Source organism: Zophobas morio, unplaced genomic scaffold, assembly GCF_036711695.1.
Source record: "Zophobas morio isolate AGI-343-1 ecotype UQ-CSIRO unplaced genomic scaffold, CSIRO_AGI_Zmor_V1 ptg000046l, whole genome shotgun sequence".
In the NCBI taxonomy this organism is placed as follows: domain Eukaryota; kingdom Metazoa; phylum Arthropoda; class Insecta; order Coleoptera; family Tenebrionidae; genus Zophobas; species Zophobas morio.
This window is the reverse complement of record NW_026972151.1, coordinates 1,104,373-1,131,848: the sequence shown is the minus strand read 5'-3', so window position 1 is coordinate 1,131,848 and position 27,476 is coordinate 1,104,373. Positions and strand designations below refer to the sequence as shown.

At 33.0% G+C, this 27,476-nt stretch overlaps 2 protein-coding genes across 4 annotated transcripts in view; one reads left to right on the top strand and one right to left on the bottom strand.

Moving 5' to 3' along the window:
* Flo2 (Flotillin 2) overlaps positions 1–27,476 on the top strand; it is a 227,164-nt gene that overhangs the window by 161,772 nt on the left and 37,916 nt on the right. The gene's annotated exons all lie outside the window — the stretch shown is intronic.
* Positions 473–26,695, bottom strand: LOC135142070 (glucose dehydrogenase [FAD, quinone]). Of its 3 annotated transcripts, none has more exons than XM_064073729.1 (4): positions 26,504–26,695; positions 7,043–7,499; positions 2,105–2,355; positions 473–2,055 (listed from the first exon to the last, which is right to left on the bottom strand). In XM_064073729.1, exons 2-4 carry the CDS (start codon positions 7,393–7,395, stop codon positions 704–706), a joined length of 1,956 nt encoding a protein of 651 aa, XP_063929799.1. In that variant the 5' UTR covers positions 7,396–7,499; positions 26,504–26,695; the 3' UTR covers positions 473–703. The 3 variants fall into 3 exon arrangements, with proteins under 3 accessions (XP_063929799.1, XP_063929798.1, XP_063929797.1); XM_064073728.1 differs by lacking the exon at positions 26,504–26,695 and adding an exon at positions 16,186–16,236; XM_064073727.1 differs by lacking the exon at positions 26,504–26,695 and adding an exon at positions 14,009–14,198.

Genomic DNA, 27,476 nt, shown 5'->3' with positions numbered 1-27,476 from the left:
TCTTCAGTGTTTTCTCATTTTGTGTTGTTGTGAAACATGTACGTAATCAAAAATGCGATTACAAATTTAGATAACTGTGTTGGTCAAGTATAAATAAATCAAGCGGGCTAATTTCAGGTACTAAGTAGTTCCCTGCTTTAAAAAACTAAAAGTAAAACATCATCCAGTGATTAAGAATTTCGTTAAGCTTTACATCCTTTTAAACACACACTTGATTGTAATAATAGGATTTAATTATAAAACGAAGAGTACAATGTATGATTGATAGAAAGTGCTTGTCAAATAAATAATAGATTTTAAGCTGACACAGTTTTACCAGAATGAAAACTACAGTACAATTGCTGTCATTATAAGTGTTGAAACTAACAATTTCAATTATAATTAATTAAATATTCGACATTTCAAACCATTGTGTCGAAGTTTCACCTCACTAACAGCAACCAAAAAACGAACTCAACTAAAATAATGAATATCTCGTTTAACGCATATTTTATTAAAACAGATTATAAAATGTCTATTTACACAATTATATACATTTACTGAGCAATTGAATTTGTTCCTATCTAGTGACTATCAGCTACACGAACTCGTGAAAGGAACGACAAGCTTTAATAACAACCAACAACTTAATAAATACTTAATCATTATTTACAGTGAACTTCCAGTCAGTATCAATTGTCAGTTAACACTTATAGGTTAATGACTACGCAGAAGTGATATTCGGACACGTCTCTCCTAATCTCATATTAAATATTGCTCGTAGACTTCTTTTCTTTCTTGTGGTAGGCGTCAGCCAGTAGTATTTTATCAAGTCGGCGCCCTTTTCTCCTATCATGATAACAGGAGCGTTGAGATTTCCATTTGTGATAGTCGGCATAATGGATGCGTCTATCACTCTTAATCCCGACACTCCATACACTCGTAGTTGTGGATCTGTCACAGCGTAAGGATCAGAAGCAGGGCCCATTTTGGCCGTACAGGAATAGTGATAAATTGATAACGTGTACTGTCGTACTACGCAGTCCCAGTACTCATCTGTAAGTGGCGGCAGATGCTTACAATTTGGAAGAGGTTTGGCGTGGAATCTTGCTCCGAATCTTTTCATGGCTTGTGTTTCCCCATATGCAATAGCAGCTTTTACTCCCTCCCTCAAAACCCACACATCGTGAGGATCTGTGAGATAGTTATGGTACAAAAGAGGGTACTCGAGAGGATTATTCGATCTTAGTTTAATTTCACCACGACTTTTGGGTCTTAGCATCATGGGGAAGATGCCAAACGTATCTTTGTAGTTGATATCTTTGTATACTTCGTTGTAGAACTCATCAGACACACCATGGGCACGTTTGACTTGAGTACCACCATCCGCAGAGGCTGAGGTACTTGTCGCCATAAACTCCATGTCCGGCCAATCGTCGCTCTGATTGGTGTATTTAGTTTTAATGAAACCCACAACTTCCAAACCTATACTAGAAGTTAAAGGACCATCTTCCTTGAGAGTGTATCGAAGGGCAGTGTTTAAATTAACCAGACGGTTAATGAGGAGACTGATTGGATGATCTATCAAGAAGACCAATCCACCTACAGCGATATGGTCTTGCAAATTTTGCCCTACTCCCGGCGAATCGTGGATAACACGAATTTTCTTCTCCCGGAGATGCTCCGCAGGTCCCACCCCACTCAACATGAGTAGCTGCGGCGAATTGATAGCCCCAGCAGATAAAATCACCTCTTTCCTCGCAAACACCACTTGTCTACGCCCATCCTTTATAAATTCCACCCCATACGCCCTCCTCGAGTTAGGATCAATCAAAACCTTGGTCACGTGAGATCTTAAAGAAATGTGGAGATTCCTTCTTAATCTGATAGGCCGAAGAAATGCTTTCGCGGTACTACACCTCGAACCTCGTCTCATCGTAAACTGGTAAAAAGCGAAACCGGTTTGCTTCTCGCCGTTCACGTCCCGAATCTCGTAACCCATTTCCTGTGCGGCTTCGAGGAAGGCCACTCCCACGGGAGTGTTGTAGGGGCTGTCTTGCACGGTCTGGTAGCCACCTGTAAGCAAATTTGTAGGGGTGAAAGAATAGTGTAAGTGATTATGTACCAGTTGCGTGGTATTTGGTGTTTTTGGCAAGGTAGGGGTTCCGTTGGTCTTGGCTTTTCAGGAAGTAAGGGAGGATTTCGTCGTATGACCAGCCTTCGTTGCCAAATTTGGCCCATTGGTCGAAATCACGGCGATTTCCTCGGATGTAGAGCATGGTGTTGAGAACGCTTGAGCCACCGAGGACTTTGCCACGGGTCCAGGAGCAACGCTTTTCAGTCATGGCTTGGCAAGCGGAGTCTTGGGGTTCAGTTCTGGAAAAGCAAAGGCTCACGGTTACTTCCGGACAGTTTTATGTGTAGAGTAACAGTGAAATAACTTTTTTGAAGAGTTTGTTCTACGGTTTAAATAGTCATGAATCGTTTTAAAGAATTCAAGTTTTCAGAAAAGTAAAAAAAGTGTAGGAAAAATGGAGTAGGTGTGGATATTATGGAGGTCTTTAAGGGATATCTTGTGACGTTATGTTTATAGATGATAAAAATTGGTCACTGAAGTTAATTTCATGAATATCACCAAAATATTGATATTGTAGACTGAGGAGGAAACGTTGAGAACAAACAACCATGCATACATGTTTAACATGTATGCATGACAAAGTTAAAAAGTCAAAAACGGGAAGGTAAATTGACAAAGAGTGGAATTAGAAAGTGAAGTAATCAAGAAGGTGTGACACTTTAAAAATTTGTTTACTACATGCACTACCACGAAGATTTACATTGGGTCCCCAACTCCCCAGTAGCAAATATTTCTTGAAAATACTTTTTTTTTCATAAAGACAAAGAACCCGCACCGCAAAGCATATATGCTGCTTAAATTTATGATAGATAGAAATCATGTTTACAGAGACGTGTAAAAACATACCAAGATAACCCATATATGTATGTAGAGAGTTTGCGAAAAACTTTTCGAAAGTGCTGTTTTGATTTTAATAGTATGAAATGGTAAAACAAATGCACTCTATGAGAAATACTGCAAGTGGTTCCTAACATAAGTCTGGATGTATTTTTGACCATAAATATGACACATGTCGCAGCAAAAAAATTAAAAATCGGTTTAAGCTTATCAAGACAGAACTTGAGCGTTTTCGAAAAATTATAAAATTTAATTTTAAGATTATTTTTTTTTTATTTACCTACTATGCTAACCCCTATAAGTAAAATAAAGATTTGTATGCGGTGTTAAAATAAAGGTGAAAAGAATGTTAAGTGAGTTTTTCCATTACAAAATTTTGTGATGACATTTTAGCAGGGACACGTGTATTAATGTGGATAGGTTCAATATAATAGTAATAACAAAATATACGGTATTCCTAAATTTTCTAGAAAATCATTAATTTCCAACCTGTAGAGGCAATTCTAAAAAGTATGAACGCTTTGATAAACCGCAAGTATTTTTCGGTGGAAGCATTGGGAATTGTTGTAAACATTATCTCCATTGCATAATATTCGATAGATTTCGCTGTGATTCTTTTGTATCCTGTGTTGATAAGTGTATCATCGTTTTCTGTGGATCAGTACTTAGCATAAACTTGTTCTATATGTCACCATAAAAACAAAACAAAAAAATTAAATGAATTACCACACCTATGTGTGCAAGCATGCATAAACGCTTTGATTTAGCGACCTTCCGGATTTCTAAAATAAAAAATTCATATAGCTTGTCCGCACACTCTAGAGTAAATTTGTTAAGACTAGTACCAACAAAGATACGGCAAATGGCATATTTAGGTACATATATCTCTACCTTTCATTGTTGGGCATACTTTTGGTAAATTTTTTGACAAAAAATGAATTTTGTCGTCGCAATGACACCTCTTCCCTATCACTTTCTGTACACCTTGAGTGAGGTCAAAGTATGCAAAGGTGAGTGCTCCCATTATTACTTTCTCTGATGCATCGATTAGATTCTTCTCTCCGTTTGGGGAATATATTTACCAGTCTCTGATTCCTAACCGTAAAAATAAAAAATTGAATGTAATATTAAAGTAAAGATAAAGAAGCGTGCTACGCATTTGTTTCAAGTGAGTTTTTCCACTACAAAATGATGTGATGACGTCATCAACATTTTTGCAAGAACTCGTATGCCAATTTGGATAGATGCGTTGTTTTTGATTTAATCAATGTACAATGAATTACCTCATTCATGAATTTTTTTGAGTCACTCTGTATAAATAAGTAACTCTAAAAACTACGAGTACATTGATAAAAGAATGCAGTCATGATATTTTGCACATTTCAGAGAGGATTTAATTTTGAGATGACGTCATCAATTTTTTGGGAAAGGATAAACCATATAACCTAAACATATTTGCAAGATTTCAAAACATTCCGTTCTGCAGTGGCAAGTTAAATTGGAAAATGTTAGGAGTATATAATTTTGATTTTTTTTCAAAAATCTGGATGTCTAGGGTGAAAACTCAACACGGATTCATACACCACACGTGCAGGAGTCTCTTTGATAAAAATAAAAACAAATTTAAAAAGTAGGGAGTCGGCCTATAGTTATTTTAATACTTCTTCATCTTATGCTCGGGAAGTAAAAATCCAGAAATATCAAGATTTAACGCCTTGGCTGGCAAAACTTACAGAAGCGTTACCGGTCTGTTTGTTTCCCGTTTCTCGCAATAAATAAAAAAAAGCGTCCGTTTTGTTGCGGTTTTTTCCTTGACCGTTCAATTATTACTAATTATTAATACGTTCACAAAATCAAAATTCGCTTTATAAGCATGAAAGGACACTGGTCTGTTACTGGAGTTTTTACATGAAGAATTAAATAAATTGGTTTTCATAAATTCCCAAAAATCTACTGGGTCACATTTTATGCCCCTTAATCGTGAAGCTTGGGTATAGAAAAATAATTATAATTTTGTAGCTATTAACATACCTAGGATGTAAAGAGTGTCATAATCGCCGCAGCCGTCCGTTTGATTTTAAGGCGGTTATGGCACCGTTTACATCCATGGTGTATTCAAGATTTTATGGGTTTCTGCCCATTTTAATCCAATAATGTAAAGATTAATTCAAAAATAAATAAATTTGGTTGATCACGTTTGCATGATATATTTCGGTGTCATAATTCCATTTTATTGTTTATTCAAAAAAATTTGTGAACAGAATTGGAAAAATTATGGAATTAGGCGACGTATTGCTCGAAAATGTTAAAAATGCAGCCAGTCAAGCATTAAACAGTTTAAATAAAACCTTCATTGTTGTTCCACTCCTCGACAAATGTTGACAATTGACATTTCGGTAAGGTAATATATTACGCTACCGATTTTACATACAGGATACAGTTATGGCGTTCCTACCAGCCAACTTTTATAAGTTATAAGTAATCTAAGCAGGCATTTAAAAGACAGAAACCGGTAAAAAAAACCGCTCTTATTTTTTGTTAATTAAACAAACTCAGTTTTCACATTTATAATATTATATTACATTACATAATTACCTACTACGAATTATTTTAATCTCAAATAAGTAGATATTTTCATCCTCAAAACACGGGCGATACTGGCCTAAACACGGTTATGATAGCTTGTTCCTTTGTGGAGATTCTGTGTCTTCCGGGTTCATCGTCAGATCAGCTCGATGGTACCAAATTATTGTATTGTCATCCAAATTACAAACCCTTGCAAAGTTTCAAATCGATACGCTAATTAGAAGTAGGTTCAAATCGATTTTTAGATTTGTTTACATAGTTTGTTTCTTACAAGTGAAGCGTGATAATTAAGATCGTAAAAAGTGTCAATTTCAACTGGATTTTTGTCTCACGCATTGTTTAAGTTCGTCTATTTTCATAATGGTTCCTTTAATTTATTATTTTGACTAAATATCTGGTCAGAATAGCTCCTCACTAAACCATTTTGTGTACGTACACCTTTTAAGAATTTACTATTGTGAATTTTGGGGAGTACGTCATCCGATTGCTGGTGGGTCCAAATTTTGGTTAGGGTGTTACTATCTACATGACAGAGATGACGTTATCCCACTGCTGACGCAGGGAATGTTTAGTCAAATTTTGGTTAGTGTTTTACTATCTACTCCTACATGATAATACAAAATTTGACTACATTCGGCTCTGTGATTTTAGAGATTTGTCTAATAAAAATCGACAGAGATAGACAGACGGAAACGGGGATAACCTTTCGTATTCGCGGGGTCATAAAATGTCGAGAAAACATGAAATTGGTAAGTCAGTTGATGAACTCGATTTCTATACATCGTTAGCTTACGCTTAGTGATAATTAACTTTTTTAACTGTTTTTTTATTACTTATAATTAACAAATTTATCATTGCATTGAAATCTTTTAAAGCAGATACCTACTTAGTTATCTAAACTTTTAATATTTTTCCATTTTTAGCTCAAAAACATTCAAATTATCTCGAACGTGTTACTTTCAATGACATTTTGTGAAAACTATTAATGTATAAACAACACAACGCTACTTAGTTACGGAAAAGTTCTGGTAGCTCTTAGGTGGCAACTTCAATTGATGATTAAAGAAAACGTTGTTATCACAATAATTCTCAGCAGTGAGTCGAAGCGAAACTACTAATGATTCTTTTTTGTCATCAAATGTCAGTTTTGACCAGACTGTGTGAAAAATTTACCAATATCTTTCAAAGTGAGTTTGTCCTGTGTTTTTCATCAATTTTTATAGCAAGTGTTGGAAAACCAAATTTTAAACAATAAAGTTTAGTGTTAGAGGCGACTAATGTTTTTTGTTTTAATTTTTGTTGTAAAATTTAAATATTGAAATATTGAAAATTTTTGTCAACAAGATGTTTAAGTTTAGAAATTTTAAAATTGAAATAATTCGAGGTATTTTACCGATGAACAATTTTAACAACAGCAAATTTTTGCTAAGCTTGAAAACTGGAAACTGATGAATTATTATTTTATTTCTGCGTTAATTATGTATTGTACTAATTTTTACTCACTTGTATCCCCAATCCAGTTTGCTCTTGTGCAGATATAAACTTAAAATAGGCACATCTGAAATTTCGGTTTCATGCCCTCCAGCTTCCAACAACAAAACTTTCCAGTTTGGAATTTCAGTCAGACGATTGGCAATAACAGAACCAGCTGACCCTCCGCCAACCACTATAAAGTCATATTCATGATCCACTTGCTTACGATCGACTGGTTTATTTTCCGGATCAAATTGATCGTAGTGAAAATAGGCCAAGGCAGCCAGCAAAAAGGGCAAAATGGCAATTTTCCCAGCACCTATAATGGAAACTCCTGCCTTGATGGAAGCTAGAACCGTAGGAAGAAGAATGTGGAAGGCCATTTCCTATTTTTGTGCTCCTTCACTGTCTAAATCGATGAATTGTCTTTAAGTCGTCTACGTAGAATTCGTATTCGTAATCCATTGCGTCACGTAGTACTCGAGCTCTGAAAAGTAATTGAAAGTTTTTATTCAAGAGAGATTCCACTTTCACTGGTTTTGATCTTGTGAAGTTCATGGGCATGGCGGCTGCAAAATGATTTTGGCAGCTGTTTGTATATAAACACAAAAGAGAATTGGAAAAACTAATGTGAACGTAACATGTTGAGTTTATTTTGGAACACGTTCACTTGTGCAAATTGGGTTTAAGAATTTTTCGTCCTCGAATTCCCGATTGTTAACTATCTCCCTTCGAAATTTGGCAATATTGTGTTGCAATCGTAACTGCATTTTCTCGTATCCGTATCGTAGGAAATTGATAAAATGAAAGCGAAGTCATGTAGTAATTTGGAAATTTTGACGATTATGTAAACGCGGATTCCCGTATTATATTAACCATGACAAACAGTTCGTGCCTAACATACAATAAATCGTAATGCGTGTCACTAAGTATTTTGAAGATTAGGTGTTGAGAAAGTGTGATTTTTTCCTAAAACGTTATTTTGTCATTAGTGAAGAACATAGAGTTAAGTCATCGCTAAGGCGTCAATTATAGTGGCGCACAGGATTTCCGTATTGCTATTATACAATTGAAGACAATAGAGCAATACATTTTGGTCACGTGCCCCAGTATCTCCAATAAGATGCGTTTTTATTTATCTGTCAACTTATCGATAGATATGGAAGTGGTCAAAACGGACTCATAGCCACGCCCTTTTTTAATATACTTTCGGTTTCATCTGGGCGATTACACTGTATAATGTAAGTGCCGTGGTATGCATTGTGTGTGTTTCAAAAATTCATAACAGAAATAAGTAATCATCAAATGATGCAGTGATGCTTGTAATAAAATCTATTATTAGGTAATTATTTAATGTAAGAATAATTATTGAATCTATACTTAATTTCTATTTGTTCACTAATAAATAATGATGGACTGCATAACTTTACACGTATTTAATTATAATGCAGTAATACTCATTGGGATGTCGATGTCGAAATATGTTGGAATAATTTTTAAATGCTTCTTTAAATTTCCTTTATGAATCGTGTTTTTGACCTTTCCTGAGTATTTTAAATTGTGAAAGCTAAGCTCAGATTTGAAAACTATTCGTTGAATTTAAATTTTTAAATGAATGGATTCGACGCTAGACAGTGGAAAATTTATACAAATTGCTGTCTTGGAACAGTCACGTTTACAGTGAAAATGTAATAATGATTAAATAAGAATTATAATAATAATATTCAGAATATATTGTTCGATTATGGTTTAATTAATAATTTTAATCCTGTGTTTTGAGGCGGCAAACTCATTCAAATCAAAATAATTTCTACGTGATATTCTTCCGATGTATAAACATAAACACTTCACGTTTTTGCGGAGAGGACACTTTTACCTATTCGGCGTAAGCTACGGAAATATTGTAATCGAGTTCATCGGACGACTGGCTACTTTTATATATTGTCGACGTTTCGTGACCTCTAGAATACGAAAAAATAGATCGCACCCCGTTTCCGAATTTCAGTCGTCTGTCTGTGTCGATTTTTACTAGACTTCGAAACCACGAGACCAAGTGTTGTCAAATTTTACATATGTGTTAAGAACACCATCTAGTTGAAAAAAAGATGTCATCTCCAAAATTTACAATAGTAAATCTGATTTAAATTTTATATGTTAGGATACTCCTGCGCTTGTGGTTAATGAATCCATGACGTACAGATTATTAAAAAAAAAATCACCATTGTATAACAACATTTTGTAATTTTGAAATTGTAAAACCGATAACTTTGAAATCTTGCAAACGTTTTAAGTTTATAGTAAGCATGGTAAATGTTAATCAAAATTTATGTTTATCTCCTCTCAAAAAGTTGATGACGTCATCTCAAACTTTTGCCTAATAAATCCTGTCTAAAATATGCAAAATATATATATGAATTAATACTTGTGGCTTATCCATGCATTAATATTTTTTAGAATTACTTATACAGAGTGACTCAAATCAAAAACGGCTCACCCCATTTTCACGAAAAGTTGATTATACAGTGTTGTTATTATTAGTATTCCACTGCATCTATTCAAATTGATATGTGTGCTTACTAAAATGTTGATGACGTCATGACAAAATTTTGTTGGGGAAAATTCATTTGAAATATAAGCATCCTTAGCTGTACTTTAACAGTACACACATATCTGTATTTTACTTTATAGGTTATCATAAAAAACTTAATTCTATAATTTTTCTTCAGTTGTACTTCAGGGGCGAGGGAAGTTCTGTCAAAAAAACCTTCGACCAAGTTTTTGGATTAGCATTATTGTAAATTATAATAGCACCCTTGTTGGTAGGTTCTAGCTTCACTGTTGCTAAGAATTTATTTCAATGTAAACATATATTGGAAATATAGCAAGTCATCAATTGGATTATAGTGGCATGTATGTATACTAGGCTTAATGGTTTTGGAGTTAATGTTTTCTTCGGTTTCTAAAATTTTCAAAATTTACAAATATATTAAAGAGTTAATCTTTTAAGAAGTGGACCAATTTTTGATTATCTTATTTTCAAAAATTTAGCTTGTGGTCCTAGAAAAACTATAGGACCAACAAAACAGGTAACAAAGCCTTCTGTTTTGTTGATCAATGGTCCGCTGACAATTTTATATGTATATATTTGGCGAGAAAATATTTTTAAAAGATCTTGTTACACTATATTTCAAGCAACTGTTAATTTGATTTGTTCATTGTTGAAAATAAAAAACTACTGGTTTTTTGATATATTTCACGAAATCTTTGAATTGAGTTTGTTTTTTTGAAATTAACTAAGTTTTGTAAAGCCTATTCGGTGAAAGAACATGAAAAAATGTTATACAAAAAACTATAAAGGTACGTGAAATTTTAAAATGTGTAGTGAATATACAGAATGTTAATAAATGAGTTACTTCTCGAGGCCGTGAACAGGACTACAGTTTTTTGATATCCTTGATTTAAAAAAATAAACATTACAATTTCATTCAACATTGACAGATTAATTAATTTTCGCCCACTAGAGATAAATCATTTCTCAACATCCGTTATTTTAAGATAAGAACATACAAAATGGAAATTTAATAGGCGCAGGAATTTTGTAAATTTAATTGAATTTTGTTGAACTTTTTGAATACTATTTATTTATTTAAACTTTATTTGAACTAATGACACTTATCCTCAATAACGCAAAAACTATGCGAATCACCTCATTTTTTTACAATTTAGAGACTAAAATATCAAAAACAGATAAAGATATCAATGTGTACATTTTTTAATAAAATATCGGAAATGTTGGCAGTTTTCAACTGAGCAATATCAGTTTTTCTTTTTACTTCTAGAGCGTAAGCTATATTTATTTATAATAGAGTGAATCTCGCGAATGGGTCCTTCATTGTTTCGCAACGATTCGTGGTACATGGTATCTGAAACAAAAAGTCTTCTATTTCTATCTGTTTATCTATCTATTTATATTAGACAAATGATCTGAGATACTGCTGGACCGATTGTTGTAAAATTTTATGTGTATGTTAGAAATATCGTGTAGATGGTAATGGTAACAATGGGCGATGTTAGGCATAGTAAATAGTAGTTAATCAAAATTTATCCCTTTTAACCTTCCCCAAAATGGTGACGTCATCTTACAATTTTGCCAAATTTACCTGAATTACATAAATTTTATAGAATAACATACCCCTGCATGTGTAGTTTATGAATCCGTGTTGAGGTATTGAATGATATTTTTAGAAAAAATGACAATTTATCCCCCCCCCCCCCCCCGCAATTTATGGCGTTATCTCAAAAGTTTTCTGAATAAATCCCATCTAAAATACGCAAAATATTCTGAATCTTTACTTGTGGTTTATCAACGGCTCGTAGTTTGTAATTATGACTTATGCAGTATGACAAAAAGCAATTAATGAATAAGGATTTTTTTTTGTCAAATCAAAATTTTGTTACGGAGTTTTTCCTTGAACTTGATACATACGTATAGGATATTCTTTTACCTGTACCTTAACAGTCCACACATATCTTTATTTTATATAGGGTTTAGCATTAAAAAATAAAATTTGCAAAATTAAATATAAAAAATAACCACCAATTTTTTTCATATTTTTTTTTTAATCGTGAAGGAACCAGGATTTAGCACAAAAAATGAATGTTTATTTAAATTAATTTTTACTTCTCGAGCGTAAGCTAGGGAAGTTTTGTAGTAGAGTCCAACCCCCGAAGGGCAACTTTCATGTTTTCTCGACATTTCACAACCTAAATAGAAGGAAAAAATAGATTTCCCATTTTCGGTTGCCTGTGTACCGATTATTGTCAAATTGTAGATGTATGTGAGCAATATCGTGTAGATGTTAAAACACTAACCAAACTTCTATCTACACGATATTCCTTAAATTCGATAAGTGGACTCCATATTTTTACAAGACCGCCATTTTACTAAAACCATAAAAACACTAAGAACACAAAATGTATCACTAATGTGTGTTTGTGAATATATCTACCATCAATGTTCAATGGTAAATTATTCGTACCGTTGTTATTGTGAAACTCGAATATCTCTCACAAAAGGTTGGTAGGTAAAGATTGCTGATTACCGCCTGTTTTGGAATCACGTAGGATTTTGCTTTTTATGTTTACTTTAATAATTCTGTAGGCAGCAATAACATATCTGGAAAAGGAGAAATGTGTAATGTAGATAGGAGGTAGTTTTTTCTGCAAAATTTCAAGAGTTTAAACCCCTTAAACAAGGAATTGTGAAACAAAAAACTTTATTTTGTTTATTTCAAAGCGGCGCAAACTTTTCGAAATCTTTAAAAGGCGCTTTAACATACGGAAAATATTTCTGAACTTTCAGTTAAAATTGTTCCGATGAACCACATTACATGGTATGGTATCTGTGGAGTATGATAGCTTTTTTGATATCAGCACTACTTTTTTTCTAGTTTGTCCCACTTTCAAACATATATCCAATTTTTTTGCTTTTAATTTTAATGTTTTCGCAAATATGACATAACATGTAATATTGAGAACAACACAGTAGACAAATTACCAGTCTGAACACGTTGTTTCACAACAAGGAACCAAATTTTGGAAATTTTTGGACTGCGAACTCATCCAGATCGAAGAACATTTGAGTAACTGATATTGAGGAATTTTTTTATTGGTTGGCTAAAATTAACAATCATATGTAAACATTTTTTGCATTTCCGGTTTGCCTGAAAATGACTCCAATTTAATATTTTCATTTTTTTTTTAGTATACAGTTTTTTACAATCAAAATTTAATTAAAAAAAAAATCAAAATAATGACAATTAGGACAAGATCAAGACAAATTCAAATGTAGTGCCAATGTTAATTTCGAAATGCGTAGTTCTTGATGGGAGCATGATAGAATTAGATTACAGTTGACTGCCATCAAAGGTGTCTTGATTTTATGGTGGTCATTTTTATTGCTCTAATTTTTGTATTAAATTTTCGATGGAAAACATTGATGGGGACATTTATGAGTGTAATATTTTGTAATGTATTAAAAAATGAACACATAGACAAGGTGTTCGATTTAAAGACATTAATGTTAAGGTCTTGATCATGAAATTGTCACGGTCGTGATGTGCATCATAACTGTTATTATTATTATTAGAAAGAATTGATTATTTGATATTCTTTTTTTTTCGTATTTGAAATTTACATGTGGTTAGCATGTTTTGAATAAATAGAACTGTATTCGAAAAATTTCGGAAGAACAGTTCCAGTTTCATTGCGAAATCAAAAGTTGTCTTTATTTCCGCCAAAGCTAGTGATAACGGAATGTGGTCTTTCAAAATATTTATTTTGTAATTTCTTTTTACCAGATTTGTTTCCTGCTCTATAGGTTGTTTTAAATTAATTTGAAATTTTATTGTATGAGAAACATAGTGGTAGTAGTTTGATTAACACGGAGCGAACATTTTAGAATGTTTTTCCAGTGACTAATTACTAATTAGTAATATAATTTCAATAGTGCATCAAAATTGAAGAAGATTATTTAGCATAAGTGGGTTTTCCAGACCATTGTGTCATCTGTTACTTTCACGAATTCGTAAAGTTCATGACAAAACAAATTCGTAGACAGAATCGTAGAGACAAATTGTCTAGATTACTACTTTATTAAAAAAATTGACACTGCACTTTATTTAATGGAAAAAAATGAAGAAGCAAGAGCGAAAAAAGACACAAACAGGTATTGCATTTTTTTGCTTCAAACTTACCCAACTTGTCACGCACATTTTGAAACAAACCCAATTTACAATTTATTTCAAAACTATATTAATTGACACAGCTCATAAGCGTCGAAATATCAAGACGCGCCCACTTTCACCTATTAACTTTACTTATTTCAATTAGTTAATACTTTTTACAACATACAAATATGTTGTGTTACCCACGTGCATACACGAAGAAAGTTATCTTCCGAACAAGACAAAAAAATTGACATTACGCAACACTCACCATTGTTAATATGTCACCTCAACAAATAATCACAATAATTTGAAAAACGGGGCGAAAAAATAGGAACTGGCACAATCACTCAACACACGTGCAATTCCACTTTTAATCTAGTGTAAGGTCTTGAGCACTATTGAATCCACAACATTGACCAGTGAAAGTTCTCTGCCACTTGACTGCGTTTACTTATTCCTTCAAGTCCACAAAGAAAAATATTGCAGATTATACGGTGCTGTGATGTTTTAAGTAAGGGGTTAAGTGGGGGCACGGAAAATGTTGCTTAGTCTATTTTCTTTAAAATTATCTAATTGTATGGTAATACTGTTAATGATGTAGTTGTCTCTAATGGGCTTTCAACCAATAATGTCGCATTTTGCAAGAGGTTACGTGGAGAACTTTTAATTTTTATTTAACACACTGATAATTGCATGGTCAATTACTTTATTGTTAGTACAGGAAAGTTGGAAATTGGATATCGCTGCCGACGTTGTTTGATAAATTCGGTTTTTATTATGCACATCTATGTACCTGAGTTCTGTTGAGTTGACATTTTGAGCACCAGAGCTAATGGATTTTTTACATAACATTGTCTTTGTTGACTTTAGTTAAATCGCTTGAAATGTAGTAACTGCACTGAACTTCTGAATTCTCAAATTTAACTCAGCGTTTATTTCTGAAACTAGGCCAACTAACATGTTTGATTTGACTTATCAAACTTTGACTATTACATGTTTAGTTGGCAATGTATAGAAAGGCCAAAAACAGTATATGTTATAGGACTGATTTGTCTTTGATATTGCCAATTTGTTAAAAGCACTGTAAATTTCAGAAAACGTATATAATTTTTTTTTCATTTCGCAATATATTTTAATATTAAAAAAATAACTAATGATAAATGTGCAAATGTTTTGCGTCTACAGTTATGACTTTTCAGGGCACCATAATATTTAACCCTGCGTTCGCAAATTTTTCGAAAAACATTTTAAATTGTATAGTACAAAATTTTGATGACCTCAGCTCAAAATTTTGCAAAGTAATTTTATTGGAAAATATTAATTTCATTTAAAATAAAATTTGCGAAATTAACTTTTGAAAAATTAATCTCATATCAAAATTTTATATTGTTTTTTTTTAATTTAACATACACGAATTATCTAAAAAGTAAATAAGTTAGTAAAATCAAAATTTACAGTTTATCTAAGGAACTACATATCACATCACTCTTCTTTAAAATTTTGTTTTACAAAAACTGCTTATCATATTATTTCATTTCATTGTCGGTTCTAATAATATGCCTTTTATTGAATTAACGTCTTCCAAGTTTCTAAAAAAACCTTTTATCGGAATAAACATGCTCCAAAACTTTCCAAGAATCGAGAGCTTCGTTTATTATTGAAACTTTTTGATTTGTACGTTGTTAGATTTTTAGCTGTACTGTTTTCGAAAAAGAGATTCGTCATTAATTCTTAAATCTAGCAAGAAGACAAGACCGATGATGAATCTCTTTGTAAAAAATAATACTAGAATTTAATCTTCAAATTTGCTTACAAGAAAAGTGTTAAAGTTTAAATGCAATTTAAAGCTATTATTGTTAAAAATTTTACAATATAATAAAATTTCAGTTCTATTCAATACTAAATAGGGTAATACCTACTATGACATATATTATAAGACTATGAATTTCAACCAAATTTAAAATAAATTAAAAAATTTGATCTTCAAAATAGAAACTTTATAATGAATGCCACATAACCTTAATTTTTCCTGAAATCAGTCCACCATGCATTTTAAATGATCGTTTAACTACTTTAATTGGTACGATTTTAAACGGTGATCGTGTCAATGGACACAATCGCTGAATCGTGGAGCCATCTTTATATCTTTTTTATTGCCACCTTGAACATCAAATTTAAAAGATCATGCAATATGTAGTTATGCTTTATTTAGTATCTTATAAACACAATGGTATACACATTATGTAACTTGTTTTTCTTTTTCAGGTAAGAGATTAGCACATCTGTAGATATGAACACTGTTACTAAAGGATAGGGTGTAAGTATTAAAATTATAATTAAAAAAAAAAGGAAAAACATGATCTTATTATGCGCACTATTAACGTGTTGCAGTAAGCGATTTTTAAAATGTATCCAACTTTTGTTACTACATGTACATATACATACCACATAAGATATATCACATAATAAACCGGCGATACTGTTTCTAGTTTAAAGATAGAACCTTAAGACAGAAAACATACCCTATCGTACAAGTAAACAGGGTACAAGAATTTAAATTTTATTATTCTAGATAAAACGTGTTGTTGATTCTAACGTACGTAGTATCAACAAAGACAGCTTTCACTAAATTAAAATCAAAATTCTTCAAAGTAATTGCAATAAGTATAGTCAGCAGAAAATAAAAACATAATTAATATTACACTTTCGAACTTAAAGAGAAAGATCTAGTATTAAAACTGTGAAAAAGGAGTAAAGTTTAAAGGGGATATTATTGTAACTATACAGGAATTCTTTTACTAAATACACACATAGTAGGAAGATTCAGTATCCGTTATTTAAACTACCGATACCATCGTAAAACAACATATTACATTTTTTATGTAATTTTGTTCTCTGTTAATTTGCCACTATACTTGATTGACTTTGATAGAGTGACATTCGTAACTTTTAATCCATACTAAAATTTCAATTGAATTTTGTTAAGAAAAAAATAGGATCCGTTCACTGACGATAGTTCAGATACACTGTCGAGTGTCGCATTAATGAAACAGATTGTGAAAATAGACCAAATTTAGTAAATGAGACACCAGATTGTGAAAATAGCCCAAATTTTCTATTAAAATGTATATTTCAAAATATCAAGACTATTAAAGTGAAAGTAATTAAAATCGTCATTTTGAACGTACACGCGTTAATTTCTTATCATCATGTGTCGTAAATTTTATAGTTGCAATATTTTGATTTTTATTGAATGCTCCTTTATAAATATATATGTGACATATTTTGACGTGGTTTTAACATTTTTTTTGTTATTTTTATAAATAAATTAAGGCGAATTGAGCTAAGAACGTCTTGTTCGCTGCTTGAGTTAGACTCGGAGCAAGTTAAAACAAAACAAATTAAATTATGTTTTGTCGTTAGTGCTGTTAAAATTGTGTTAAAACTACCCAGTCGGCCGATGGATTCGATTACAATACTTTTTTAGCTTACACTCGGCAAGTAAAAATTAATTAATAAATCTTTATTTTTCAAAGAGTTTGTTAGAGAATACTTCTACGACTTTTGTAATTTTAAAATATAGAAGACTTGTTTTTTCAGTCTTCAAAAAATTATATTAATATACTGTCCCAGGCAGACCAAAACGTTTCAATAGAGCTACAAAAGTACTTTAGTAAAATTATATTTTAGAAAAATATTTAAATATTCAAGAAAATTCTTAGGCGCTATGTTCTATTCTAATAAAAGTGAAATTATTTCTGAAATAAATCAATAAAATCAATAAATTCCGTATTGCATTATTTATCACTAAACTTTATTCTCATACATGTTTTTGTTATTCTTTTATTGATCGCCAAAACCATATGTTTTATCTAATTTACATCAAAATGCCAAAACCCTAATTTTCGTAAGCGTTTTGGTTAAGGATACGCAATCTGTTGTATAAATTTCATAAAATACTGCTGGAAGCGATGGCATTTTAATTGCACAATTTGCAGAAAATTTAAAGAAACCTTAAAGTTTTTACACCAATTATACAAAGTACAAACAAGTCTGTCAATAAATATTTCTCCCAATTTCTCCACCTTTCCAATTTCTGATAAGAACCACTAGCCCGTCAATCTGAACCGCGTCACGTAGCCTTGCTCCCCGACTACATTACGAAACATTCCAAGCCGTTCATCACTTTCACAAGCTCTTTTCCATTTCATTTTCCTCTTATTTTTTATTCATCAACCTCAGTTCTCAAGTAAACTCAAAGCACACATGTGGAAGTTCCTGATGTCGCTGTTCTATAGTGACCTTTCTATAAAACGTATCTAATATTTAGAAAATCTCAGTATATCACGTATCGTTCATTCATACTGTGTATCAAGTTTCTTATTTTTTCTAATGCCAGGAACTCGATGAGATCACACGCGATTAGGAAATCCAACACATACTAAGTGACAATTTTTGTAATGGGCGATTGCCATTTATACTTTTTACGCAAATTATTTAATTTTTAACACACACATTTTCTTGATTTTGTCGAAATACTTACCGATAATGTACGTGTACTAAGATTACCAAGTCTTATTATTATTATTATAGCGATTTGTTTTTGACACATAGATTTTAATCTTGCGCTACTTAAGAACGTAATGAACATAACGAAAATGTAAAAGTGATTTTGAAAACCTTTTCGAATTTTATACAACTTTGGCATTTGCGAATTTGCTATAAAAAGATTCAAGAGTGTATCACCACCCAATATAAACCTCCAATGATAAACAATTTTTATTAATAGATGAGAATTATTAATTCGATATAGAATGATTTTCTGTGGTTGGCATAATGCGACAATTACGACATAATAAAATGGATAATAGAACAAAATGTCTCGAGGCACAATTCGGACCTCTGTCAGTTTATTACAAAATAATCTCAAAGGTTTTCCTTGAATTTGTGAACATATTGAACTTCCATTGAAAAAAATGTATCCCCGTGTCTGTATTAACCCGTTGTGGTTTTTTTGTTTCCTAATAAGTCGACAAGAAATACGAATTTGATTAAATTAGAAGACAGTTTTTTGTGAATGTTAATACTGTATAAATTTTCTTTAAATATGGACATTAGTTGCAGAATCATATTAAAAGGAAACCAAAAAGTTGTAATTTTTTAATAATTATACAGGGTGAATCACTTAGCCGGCGTTTCTCGATATATAATAGTTATTGAAAATAAAAACAAGTCAGAGACTAAATTGCACGGTTCTTTGAGTAGAATACATAATTATGTTCAACTACATATACAGAGTGGTCTGAAATATAAGACACAATTTGGTTTTATAAGTATCATATACATATAATTCCGATGCGATTTATTAATTAATTTTTACTTTCCGAGTGTAAGCTAAGGAAGTATTGTAATCGAGTCCATCGGGCGACTGGTTAATTTCATGTCTTCTCGAGGTGTCATGACACCTAGAGTACGAAACAATGGGCACTAGTTTCCGTCAATCTGTCTGTCTCTCTGTCAATCTGCCGTCTGTCGAGATTTTGATTAGACAGATAAAACGACAGGACCAATTGTTGTCAAATTTTATATGTATTTTATTACTAACAATATTGTAATTTTAATTTTGAATCTGCAAAACCGAATGCTTTGAAGTCTTGTAAACGTTTTAAAGTTATCGTAAACATGGTAAATTTTTAATCAAAATATATTCGTTTATCCCCTCCTGCAAAAATGTTGAAGACGTTATCACAAAATCTTGTAAAGGAAAAACTTATTTAACACATATGCGCAGCACGCTTCTTTATATTTGTTTTAACATTACATGCATATCTGTATTTTAACTTAGGATTCTCATCAAAAAATTAAATTCGCAAAATTATTTTTTATAATTTTTCGAAAAAGCTGGATATGATTTATTGTACTTTAGGAGGGAGGGAAGTTAGGTATGTCGAAATAACCTTCGACAAACGTTTTTTTATTTGGCATTAAAATCAAAAGTAGCATTACAATTTGAAAAATTAATAACTACATAGTGTGGAATTAATAGACATACTAGACGTAAGGGGCAATTCTGAATCAACCCTGTTAAAATTTAACGGTTGTTAAAAAATAACAGCCAATCAGATTTACGAACTTAACTCGTTAATACGTAAATTTGCAATTTAAAACTCTTTAAATTTAACAAGTTTTTACAGAATTGAAAGAAATGTTGGAATTAACATTTAACGAATTTGAAACATTAATATCAACAGGAGCCCATACTGCAGTATAGTCATCAGACAAAGATGGATTATTAATTAACATTGAACGAATTTGAAACAGTAAAATCAACAAAAACACAAAATATCTGCAATATAATAAAAATTATGAATTGTGTTATTTTGGTTACTATCTGTTATCAAAACAATATTGTTAGCTGAAATTAAAAAACTCTTCCACTAAATCTGACAAATGAGGTTACAATAATTGAATAATGAGGTTATAATAGTGTCATCAGTATGGTTGGGTGCCTAGTTACAACGATAATTCTTGTTTAATCTCAAATATACTGACCGTCAAAAACGGACGTCCTGAAATATTGCATTTTTCTGTTACTTTCTTAATAAATAAGAATTAAATTTAATTCTGTAATTATTTGTCTTCTTTTTTTAGATAATTTGTACATCCTGTGTTAACAATGAATGGTTCCTTAATAAAATCACAATCACTAGTTAAATTAATAATTTTTCAAGTGGTTTTCCAAAATATTTCAGGGTGGCCGTTTTTTTTGCCACTCAGTGTCTAGATCAAATTTCTGTTAGTGATCACTGTTTATTTTCTCGTTTGTTGGTGGTTACCTTGGAAATTACTGTTTTGTGATCTGTACGGTGTTGCAGAGGACCACCATATCACATATCGAAATAATGGGGAGCATTCTCTTGCAAACCAATAATAAGGAAAGGTTTAAAATAATGCTGATGTAACAATATAAGAAAAATTGTTGACATTTAGGAACAAGAAATTACACTTTCACATGAAATGGTCGAAATTGTCCAACCACTGCTTTCGCACACGTTCGAAGTTGGCTGGGTTCGCACGTATCACGGACCTTATTTCGTCCTTCTTGTGACCCCACAAGTAAAATTCGAAAGGAGTTGAGTCGGGCGATAGCGGAGACCAGGCCTTTTCGTCAGTCCACCAACGTGGTTAATTAGCCACTAAAAGTCGGCGCACCATATGGCTGAAATGGGTTAGAGCCCCATCGTGTAAAAACCACATAGTACGACGATGGTCTAGAGGCACCTCTACTAGCAACAGTGACAAATCAAAAACCGAAGATAATTAGCACCTGTCAATCTGTGGAGTAATTCAAATGGTCTTACAAGACGATCATTCATAATGCCGGCCCACAAATTTATGGTAAACTACCACCGAGAATGTCTTTATCAAATTCCATATAGATTTTCGTCGGTGCAAACATGAGTATTGTGGTACTTAAACATACAGAAACAAAGTGCAAAATGCAATTTCCATACATACTCTTAAAATGGTAGGGATACAACAACGCCCCCGAAGAAGAGTTCTCCAAATCGGTCAATGCGTTGCAAGGCGTCGTACACTAATTCCCGGTTGCTCTTCTACAATATCTAAAACTTCTTCATCAATAATAACCACTCGATGTGGAAGTTTTAGACCTCGTTCAACCCGTGTTGACAGTAAGATTCCTGTTTCGCGTAGCCATTAGTGCACACGCTGGAAGAGAGGACACCCGCATATGAGGAAAACCATTATTTTGATATAACCGAACTGCCATGAGATGGGTGTCTGCTAATTCGACAATTGATGACATAATTTGAAAATAATATATTAGCAGCAACCTACTAGAAAGTAGTGCTCTTAGCTATAAAATTGTCCAGAAGTTCTCAAACCTGGACACTCGCAACTTGTGCCTCCAGTAACACATTTATGATAGATGTAGGCCCAAAATGTTGTTAACGTTTTTGATTCAATATAGCTTAAAGCACATTCGCTGCCAGAGTGGACACCGATATCTGTTCGTTTTCTCTTTTATCGCGCGGCGGACAGCGGTATCCGCTGAAACTTTTATTTTTTACGCCGGGCGTATACGGAATCAAGCGTTGTAGATTGGCAATATGTCCACCCCGGCGCTAGTAGGTAATCTGCCATAGTAAAAACCACTATCGCTGAGTGGCATGACGTGTCCGCTACGTGTGTTCACTTCGGCGTCTGTGAAAGGTTCCGTTTCTTCCTTTCTGCAGGATGTCTGAGCGGACACAATTTAAAATATTTTTGCGCATATTATAGTAAGACATTACAAAAAAGGTTTTCAAAAATATATTGCTTTATCTAGAAATACATTTCTAATAAAATAAACAAAAAAAAAATTTAACGACGTTCCAAAGCTTGATAAAGAACGCACAGATTTGGCTAATTTAAATACCTCAAAACAGAGATTAATCATTTTTTTACGCACTTTCAATAATATTGATTACCGTGGGAATTTTTTTTCCCGTTCACTCATTGTGAGACGTGCACACCTTTCAGTGGATATGTTAAAACAAAGACTTTTGCAACACATGATTCGTGCATTCGCCGAGCAATTCAAGGTTAGATGAGAATTATCCTGTGTTCTCCTAAGTATCCGCCATGATGTGGTGAAGAAATCAGCGATGTGTTAAACTACTACCCACTAAAATTTGGCAACATAAACTCCTGCATAAGGCAATTGTTATTTAATAATTTAATTTAATTTAATAAGTGAGTGGAAATCATACGAATAATAAATATATAATTTAATGTACTTAGATAGACAAATTTAACTTTTTTTTTATTTTCAAACATAATATTAATAAATACATTAATTATACTACACTCACTTTACTAATACCCTGATAAATAACATTAATGAAGCACTTGTACTAAATGATAAATACAAAATACAAGGAAATTTGTTTTACAATTTTGGAACCGACTAGATTTGTCAATTATTATTTATCAATACGAGAATCAAAAATCAAACTTGCCAGTAAAACCCAATCGCTTTTTTAACAACTTGTTTTCAGCCTTGAATACATCACAACATTTTTCAACCTGAGGTAATTTAACTAGTAAAGCGTTTTACAGGAACAAATGGACTGTTATGCATTTATGTAACCATCTTTATGTGGTGTGGCGGTCTAGGACAATTCGGCGCGGCCGACTTGGCGCGGCCAACTTGGCGCGGCCGACTTGGCGCGAGACATTTTGGCGCAGGGACAGTTTGGCGCAGGGACACTTTGGCGCAAGCCATCTTGGCGCGAGCCATTTTGGCGCGAATGAACTTGCACCAAGAAAAATAGGTATAAATATACAAAAATTGCACCCGTTGTTAGCATAACCTAATTTTTATAGTCTCCAACGCGGGGAGGGGTAATGTCGACTTTTTAATGGACACACGGGCGCTTCCCGCCCTGCACCCCATTATAAACATACTCCCAAACATGGAACTTCTTGCTCCGTGGATCATTTAGTTATTAGAATTTGTGGGAATGAAAATGTGTATTTGGTTGCCTACACTTAGCATAAATAACAGGGTGCCAACCAAAGTACGAGCAATAAATATTTTTTATATTATATACCGACGTACTCGCGCCAAGATGGCTTGCGCCAAAGTGTCCCTGCGCCAAGTTGGCTTTGCGCCAAAATGGCTCGCGCCAAGTCGGCCGCGCCAAGTTGGCCGCGCCAAGTCGGCCGCGCCAAATAGTCCCATTCCGGTGGTGTGGATACACTCTGAGGATTTAAATAAAACCATAAAACTTGTAATAAAGTTAATAGCTAGATACCATAATCTGATGTCATGAAAATACAAGTTACAGTGACATTTGAAAAAGCAAAGAAATTGAAATTGTTGATTTTATGAACCCTCATCGATTTGTCTCTGTACAAGAGTTGGAGAAGAATTATGAGAACCAAGCCATTATTGAGGCCCCAGATTTCCTAGACTGGCAAGCTATTATTGAGGCTCCAGATTCCCTAGACAATTAAAGTAACTTGATGCCAAATGGTTTACAAGATTACTATTTGCGAAACACCCATATCTAGTTTTAAATTTTTTGATCATATTTTAATAGGTATTTAGGTCATAAGCTAATAGGTAATATTACTAAACTTTTCCACTTTTACAAAACTGTACTACGAGGACATGTGGACAAATGGAAGTGTATAATCATTTATAGCATTTATAGATCAGCATAGGTGAGTGCGTGTTAAAATAATGATGTTATCATTTACTGAAAAATCAAGTTGAATTTGATCTCGACACATAGATCCAATAAAGTTACAAAATGCAGCCTTCTAACACTGTAAGTTTCATATTTTTGAGGGACTCTGTATATAGGTACATACATTCCGTTACGATTTACGGGTGAAACAAATTTACACGACTAACTACACAGCGATTATGTACAGAATAATTCCGACGAAATTAAACTGGATTCTCTCATTGACTAAATGACTCCCGACGGTGGTCCCTATTTAAACAATCATGCGCCATCGAGACTTTCGGCAACCCGCTCCGGGCTTTTCTTTATGCGAACGCCGCCTGGCCGCCATCACCGATGATGAGTTACCTATCATCGCCGTACATATTAGAAAGCCCTCGAGAAAACTCATAGGCGTCGTACCGGTGCGGCGTATGGGTTTATTTCCTAACAATACATTAATTTGCGATTTCAAAACTTTTCTGCAGAGTAGGTAATTTTCTAGAAACCTTTTCCTCATAGGGTATCAATTTTTTTTTACTCCCCGAGCGTAAAGTAAGGAAGTATAGTAATCGAGTCCATCGGATGTTGATGACGTTGTCACAAATTTTTTGTTGGTCATATTAAGAAGGAGTCACCCCAATTTCTCGAAAATGTGAGAATTTATTTAATAATGATAAAATAAGAATTACAATATTCAGAACATTTTGTTCGATTCTGGCTTAATTAATAGTAATTTTAGTCCTCTGTTTTGATAAAACAAACTCATTCAAATCAAACTAATTTCGACCTGACATTCTTTCAATGTATAAATATAAATAAACACTTGAGATTTAGATTGCTATTACCTAGTGTTGAGAGAACATTTTATCCCGTGCTTTAAATATACTTTACATTGCCCGCACTTGGGAACGCAAATTCTAAGAATTTGCGTTCCCTTGGCCTAGGGGCTGCGGGGGTGTTATTTATGCAGTGATTGGAACAATTATTTTTAAAAAGTAACGCATTCCAATTACTCATTATTCAGTAACAATAGTAATTCATTACAATTACAAATTACTTTTTTTTAAGGAATTCATTACAATTACTCATTACTTTTAAAAAGTCCTCATTCATTAATTTGTTTGAGTCACTTTATATAAGCTATTCCAAAAAATTCTTTGATAAGCCACAAATAGAGACTCTTAATATTGTATATCTTTCAGATTTTTTGCGGTAAAATTGGAGATGCTATGATCAACTTTTTTGAGAGGGGATAAACGGATAAATTTTATTAACGATTTACTATGCTTACGATAACCACCAAACATTTGCAAGATTTTAGAGATTTGAAGTCAAATTGCAAAATGTTACACTTTTTTTTTTCAAAAATTTATATATGTCTAGGCTAATGGATTCATAAATCACACATGCAGGAATGTGTTATTTTATAAAATTCAAATATCATTAAGAAAAAACTTCACCATTCGGTTTTGCAATTTCAAAGTTAAATTGTAAAATATTATACTACAGGGGTCATGCAACGTTGAGAAAACATGAAAGTAGCTAGTCACCCAATGAAGTAATAAACTGAAAAGTGTCGCAAAAATCTATCCGTGTCAACTCTGCTTCGAACAATTTTTTTTTCCTAGCAACACATTCGATTATCCGCAAACAATTTTCTTCAAACGTCAAGATTTTTTTAAAACTCAAAATTCTCGTTCGATGGGTTGGCCGAAGGAAAACGGCATGAATCCAGATTTCGAAGAAAACCGAAACGAATTTTCGCGAAATTTCCGCCGAAGTCGTACCCACAGTGTTGACAGAGGTTTAAAGTCGGAATTAAAAGACGTCAAAAACAATCCAATTTCACGAAATCCCTTCATAAATTTTTTGACGGAATTCAAAAAAATTACACCCACTTTAAAAATGAGCTGCGCCCAGTTGGCCAAAATTGGGGGCGAGATGTGGAGAGACATGACTGATAAGCAACGGTCCCAGTTCCAAATTGTTGACGCCAAGAGAAGAAGAAAAGGGAAAAAGGGAGGCAGGAGAAGAAGGAGAGGAAAGCATCATAGTATTACTCCTTTTCGAGAAGGTCCCTAATGAAACAGCACAAGTGTCGAAATTTGGTGGGCAAACGATATAATTTTCAAATTGTTTGAGTATACTGCTAATAAATTCGCTGCTTTTTATGATGAGACTTTCTAATTTTGTGATCGCGTCCTTAAGCTATTGATTGATGTATAGGAAGGATATGTCTGCTTGGTTCAATTAGTTGCAATTGCAACAGAAAAAATTGAAGCAATGCTCGGGGAAAATGTGGGCCGGCGAGCAGTTTGTATTACGTTAAGAAACAGTTTAATAATTACTAGACTGCAGAAAGTTTAGTGTGTTAGGGTCATCGATCATTTGTAAAAATGTGTCTATGGGTTTTGTGGTTGTTGTGAAATTATTTCATTGTAGAAAAGTATAAAGCGAGTTAACGTTTTTGTAAGATTCTTCCTGGTGATTACATTTTTGAAAGTTCATCTGAATATACCTACATATTTAGTCCAGTATCTGGCTGGCGGGAAATGTTGAAAGTTGGACGAATTTCACTACTAAGAACCCACATTTTCAAACGATAGCCTCGTGTCAGAACAGAAAACATTTTCGCTTTCCGAGCGTAAGCGAAGGAAGTATTATAATATAATCGAGTCCATCCGGCGACTTGCTCCTTCGTATTTTCTCGTTTCATGATCCCTACGATTCGAACAATGTGGTCTCCCGTTTCCGTATGTCTGTATCTATTATTGTATTAGGCAAGTAATAATAATATTCTCCGAAATTACTAAACCAATTTTTGTCAAATATTGTATGTATATTAGGAATACGATGTAGATGGTAAAACGCTATCTAAAATTTGGATAATCATCCGTTCCAAAAATTTGATGACGTCGTCTCAAAATTGTAGGTACATAGTAAATGGACTTTAAATTGTATAAAATAACATAGTCCTACACATGTAGTTTCCGTGGGGAGTTTTTACCTGAGACACCCAGATTTTTGTAAAAAAAATTTAATTCTATAACATTTTGCAATTTAATTTTAAATCTGCAAAACCGAATGGTTTGAAATCTTGCAGACGTTTTAAAGTTGTCGTAAACATGGTAAAATGTTAATCAGAATATATTTGGTTACCACCAACCCCTCCCGCAGAATATTAATGAAGTCATCTCAAAATTTTGCCGAATAAATTCTATTTAAAATGTGCAAAATATGGTAAATGTATACTTGTATGTATCGTTGCTTTCATATTTTTTACAATTTCTTATACAAGACAACTCAAAAAAATTAATGAATGAGTCAATTTATTTTATTGATTACATGAGGAATTGCAAAACCAATTGCTCTAAAATCTTGCAGACGTTTTAAAGTTATCGTAAGTGTTTAATTCTTTTTAAGAATTCGTTTGTGTGGAAATTAAACGCTGTTTGGTTTAACAGAACTACATTTATTTCCCGAAACATGTTTGTT